This window comes from Echeneis naucrates, chromosome 24 (assembly GCF_900963305.1).
Source record: "Echeneis naucrates chromosome 24, fEcheNa1.1, whole genome shotgun sequence".
NCBI lineage: Eukaryota > Metazoa > Chordata > Actinopteri > Carangiformes > Echeneidae > Echeneis > Echeneis naucrates.
Window position 1 is genome coordinate 17,931,553 of NC_042534.1, and position 5,593 is coordinate 17,937,145.

Sequence of the window (5,593 nt, forward strand, 5' to 3'; positions counted from 1 at the left end):
GTAGGTCATTCAGAGTCATAGAAGATTGGCATTAACTCGACTGTCCTTGGCTTCTCCAGGTTACCATAATCTTAAACTTCTCAGTTCTTTAAGGTATATTCACATATCTATCAATTACTTCTTGTCTCTCCTATATTGTATTCAACAGAAGATCACCTTTCTACCTGTAACTAGCTAATTAATCTCCTCCCCATTGAGTCCAAGGCTGAAAAACAGGAATAATGATGACTTTTTAAATATAAATTCCTTTCCTTTGCTTCCAAAGCAGTTAGGATGATTTATGTATGTGTGTCCATGTAAAGCAGATGAAAAATTTAAATTTTTGTAAATTTGGGTGTGTTTATTTTTATGTTTATTTGTGTATATTGTGAAAATAAATAAATCAACAATAACAAAACATTTTTTCTGAGCAAAACCCAAATTTTCACTTGGCTTTTGTGGTCAGGACCTTGTCATCATCATAGTGTTCCCATTGAGATGGATGAGCGCATGACATCCTCCAGTCTGGCATTGGTCTGGCCTCCCTCTTGTAAACAATGCAACGGACATACAGAGGCAAGCAATAGTCCACAGGACAATGGCAGTGAGTCACCTATTACCATACACCTTGGCAGACAGAGGAGACTGCCTGAGAGCCAGCCCCAGCACCAATCCAGAGATGCTGGGAATGTTGCTCCAGACCACAGCTTTCTAGTCCACACACAATCAGGACAGATGAAACCACCCCACCCTGCAGGTGCTTGGTCTAATGGCTTCAGAGAGCTACCACTGTATGAAGGGGAAGAAATGGTCAACTACAGTAGGAGCTCTGCAGGCCCACCAAACTGGCCCCAAAAGAACTCTGTGGATGAGGCAGAATACTTGGAACCCCCTCTCCCACTTCTGTCTGATATTAACAATACTTACTATGGCTCATCACAGCAACCAGCACCACGAATGCCTGCAAAGTGTAAGTGTTTAATTATCAAGAGAAACATAATGGAGCCTGGTCCTATGGTCTGAGTTGTATGTATTTTTTCACATTAGACAATCTGGTCCTGGAAGAATGAAGTCCAATAACTGATTATCTAATTGTTGCTCTAAAACATAAAGCAATAAATGAACGCAGGATTAATATATGTATTTGGTACACATAATATCACAGAGCTGTTTGTTTGTGGGTGGGTATCATTGTTTAAATAAGCACTTCACCCAAAAATTATTTTGATTGTGTGTGTCTCTTTGGTAGCTTTTAGTGACCCATCTAGTGGTTAGTGTCATCAGTGACTGGCTATTACTATATAAAATGTTAGATATTGATAAAAGTGTATAATATTTTGATGCAGGCTACAAATGACCTCCAAACATTATTAATGGTCTCCAACACTAAATCTGCTGTGAAATGACTGTGATTCTAAAGTAGGAAAAATCACCGCGACGTGATGATTAGAATTTTAAATTCCCGACAGATCTGATAATCATGATGCCTGTGATGGATTACATTTTGTCATTTGGCTGCTACTGATTGCATTTCTGTGAGGTCTATAGAATCTCATTATTACTGCTCCGGGAAGTGTCCAAACTTGGACTTGATGTTGACTGCTCCGTGTGTCTATGTAGGTTCCAATCCAAAGCAGGGAAGGAGTCTCAGACATTGTGCATGCTGCCCTCCAACAAATCAGCCCCGTAACAATTACAATTATGGTTATTATAACCATCCTTACTCGGGAGATTTACACAGGCAGCCCCAGCACCAGCACCAACAGTCCTGGTAGGAGAACAACTTCTGTCCTGTTTGTGATTGTGATCTGATGCGTTCAGCTATGATTTTCCATAGATCTCATCAGTGTTGCTGATTATTTCCTCTACCAGGAATCCTTCAAAAAACAAACTTCAGCTTCAAGATGGTCCAAATGCCGCTCAACAGTCTATGCCTCTTCATATGGGGCCTCCTAGAGATGTGATGCATGAGGTCAGTGTGGGCTACCAGGCACATTCAGGACCTGCCACAAGGGAAATCAGGAAGACCATAAGTTTACCCGAGGAATGTAGTAAGTCCCACCCCTTCTCATAAGTATGTATATGTGATGCATACTGTTTCGGTACATCACCAAAAAAAAAAAATAAAAAAAAAAAAAATTCAAGAAAGTTTGCAGTTGAAGTTTGTACAAAGATTCCAGGAACATTTCTGACCTGTATAGGACCAGGGCCCAAGCAAATACCCATAGAATCTTGGCAGATGTGACCCATCCCTTGTTCAATGAACTCTCAGTACATTCCTTGTGTTGATCATACACTCTGCTAAGGTGCAAAACCAACAATTGTTGTATCATTTTTGAGTATTGCTCTTCATTGGTCTGTATGTGTGATTGACTTGTGTTGACCACTGGCTGCATAGAAAATTGCTATTGATGTTTATGTTTTATCCTAAACTTAAAGGCAGATGTGAGGAAGTTTAATTATCTTTCCATTGACAGGGAATGTTTTCATCACATACTCAGTGGACACAGCCAACGAGATTATTCTGTTTACCAAATTTCTGACTGATCAAGGATTCAAACCAGCAGTAAGTCCTGTCCTTTCTGCACCACCTCAGTCTCAGTGACTTGCACTCACACTCTGCTCTGTTTCTTAACAGATTGACATCTTTGACAACCCAATCCGAAGAATGGGCATCGCCAAATGGATGGACAGCTATTTGAATGATGTCAGTCTGACAGCTGGTTTTGTATAGACAATGAATCCATGTTTGACATTATGGAGTCCTGTGACAAGCTGACACAAAATAATATTTTACAGAAATCAGTGCTCATCATTGTGGTCATTAGTCCCAAGTACAAGGAGGACGTGGAGGGAGCTGGAGGTGATGACCACGGCCTGCACACTAAATACATTCATAATCAGGTAACAGAAATGAGAACACGCTAATAAGACAGTTCATAACAGCTGAGACAGCTGAGATGGGAAACTTGTCCTGTCCCAGTAGTTTCCCATTTCTTAATTCTTGTCAAAGTTAAAGTTTCACTTAATTTTTTCACTGGATATTAGACAGCAGGTGAACATTTAGTCCTGAAATTGATGTTGAAATAGGAAAAATGTTCCAGGTTGAGGATGAGAGAAACTTTGAACCAAACTGCAATGTATAGATGACTGTATAGATGTATACTGTATAGATGGCTCAAGGAAAGTGGTTGATACTTTTTTTTTTTTTTTTGTAATTTTGGGTCCATCTTTGAACATCACCCTGACATGGTAACATTATATCATTTAACTCCATGCCAGAAAGGAGAATGAGGAAACAACAGAAATGTGAGCACCAGAATTAACCCTTCCCTGCTCCATCCAGCATCCTCAAAATCACACTCCCAGTGTTAGTATGTCACAGAGAAGCCTACTGTAGCTGGACGTGTCAAAGACTTCAACAGCTCAATGCTTTAAAGTGCAGCTCCTGATGTGTTAATAAAGATTAAGAGGTATTTTATTTACTGTTATCCAACAAAAAATTATTTTCTCATTTTAATGCCTGTGTCTACACAGTGTTCATTACATTTTTCAGGTTTGACAAAATGCTTTTGTAAGTTCCATAACTTTACAGGCTGCAGTGCATTCAGTTCACAGTAAAACACAGATGAATGCTAGCAAATTTAACCACACAGAGATAAAGGAAGCGGTCTACTGATTTTCAGCCCGTGTTATTAAATGAAACACTTATGGGAAGGTTATGGAGTGCTGTTGGCACTGATTGCCCTCTCTTGCTGTTGGCACAGATACAAAATGAGTTCATCCAGCAAGGCTGCCTGAACTTCAGACTGGTTCCTGTACTGTTTCCTAACGCAACTAAGGTGGGTACAAGCAATGAACAATGAAACACACCAAAGGTTCTCCAACCTAAAACAGACAAAAAAATTTGTTTGAATTTGTAAGCTCAACTTAGTGGAAAAAAAAATAACTCAAACCTACACTTACCTACAAACCTACCTAAACACCACTCTATTAGCAACATTATGCTGAGGGTTATTGCTGATTAGAAAACAGATCTAATTCTTCTCCTCAGTGTTTTTCTACATACTTTTTTGATCTGGAAACCTTGAATATCACATCTTCAACTTCTCAGCAGGCGAGATGAAATGTGGTGCAAAATTTGGACTCAGGTTCCAGTTTAGCCTCATAAATATAATTAAGAGTATAAAACTATCATACAGAAGCACAATTAGACCACTGTAAGAGTCAATCCTTTACATGTAACTTTTTTGTTTCTAGTGGCAAAGTCAGTTAAGAAACACAAGTATAAAATGCATGCAGTAAACTAGATTTTAGCAAAAATGCTGATTTGCAACAAAATATATAGTTATACATGATGAAAAAGTTGCTAGATAGTGGTTTAAAAGTGATCTGGTTTGACTTAAGCCAAATATATTAAATGTGTGCTGATGATGGTATTGATAGAATACTCCCTGTTTGTTTGTTTGTTTTTTTATTAAAGCAGATTCCATTATATTATTTGCTTTACTGGGAGTACAGTTTGTCCAATGTTGTGAAATACATTAGCAACATAAAGGATGCATGCTGTCCCTTCGACTGGCCACATTGGTCCAAACTTCAGCAAAACTTTAATTTAAAAAGTTGTTATTCTGCTGGTAGCTGGTTTAATCTATTCATTTTTGTTCAGAATTTAGTTTCAAAGGGTTAGACAAACTCTAAACAATTCAACCTCTTCATTTAGCACTGCTCATAGTATTAAATAAAAAGCCCAAGAGTGAGTGGCTGAAATGAGAATGAACCACAGTCTTTCTCAAACAAATGTTAACAGCTTTATCATTTTCACAGTTTTCCTGTGAAGCAGCGTAATAAGTTTAAGTAGGTGTCATGAACTAGATTTGCTCCTGCTTGATTTTAGAGTTGAGCTGTGGAGTAATAGAGAAGTTCTGATCTTACTTGACCTGTGACCACGTGTGTTTATGAAGTGAGGAAAGGTGAAAAAGAGAAGGATGTTTTTACTCCATCTGAAGCTCATATTTCATCACTGACCCTCCCTCTATGTGTCTTAGATACATGTCCCTAACTGGCTACAGAGCACCAGGATCTACCGCTGGCCCCAGGACACCCAGGACCTGCTGCTGCGCCTGGTCAGGGAGGAGCGCTACGTCATTCCACAACAGGGGTCAGACCTCACCCTCACTGTTCGCCCCCTTTGAGAAAACCTGAAAGCTCAGAACCCCTGCAGTGCATTAATTAGAATGGCCCATTAGCTCAATGCTTATGATCTGAATCCAGTGTTGGGCGTAACGCCTTACAAATGTAATTAGTTACTGTAAAGCATTGCTTTTTGCTGTAATGTGGTAATGTAGGGCATTCCAAAAAAAAAAGTTGATAATATTTTACTAGGTACAAATGTCAGTAATGCGCACAATGTTTCACTTCCGTTCTAATCTTCTATACAGAAGAGAAGAGTGCAGCAAGAGCAAATGCAACGCTGGACAGTACGTTCGCAAGATGGGCATCTGTCCATTACTTTCAGTTCATCATAAATAAGGACATAAGGAATATCGTAGTTAAATGCACTTTGTGTATGAAACCTAAAGATCTGTCCACTTCCCGAAGTAGCACCAGTAAT

General features: G+C 39.1%; 1 protein-coding gene across 2 annotated transcripts; it reads left to right on the forward strand.

Moving 5' to 3' along the window:
- The first annotated feature begins 331 nt into the window (after nucleotides 1–331).
- Nucleotides 332–5,583, forward strand: LOC115037763 (adapter protein CIKS-like). 2 transcript variants are annotated; one of them, XM_029496484.1, is made up of 9 exons: nucleotides 332–949; nucleotides 1,600–1,750; nucleotides 1,852–2,030; nucleotides 2,457–2,545; nucleotides 2,618–2,686; nucleotides 2,779–2,883; nucleotides 3,747–3,821; nucleotides 5,028–5,140; nucleotides 5,421–5,583. In XM_029496484.1, exons 1-9 carry the CDS (start codon nucleotides 478–480, stop codon nucleotides 5,509–5,511), a joined length of 1,344 nt encoding a protein of 447 aa, XP_029352344.1. In that variant the 5' UTR covers nucleotides 332–477; the 3' UTR covers nucleotides 5,512–5,583. The 2 variants fall into 2 exon arrangements, with proteins under 2 accessions (XP_029352344.1, XP_029352345.1); XM_029496485.1 differs by having other exon boundaries at nucleotides 337–949; nucleotides 5,028–5,563.
- The last annotated feature ends 10 nt before the right edge of the window (nucleotides 5,584–5,593 follow it).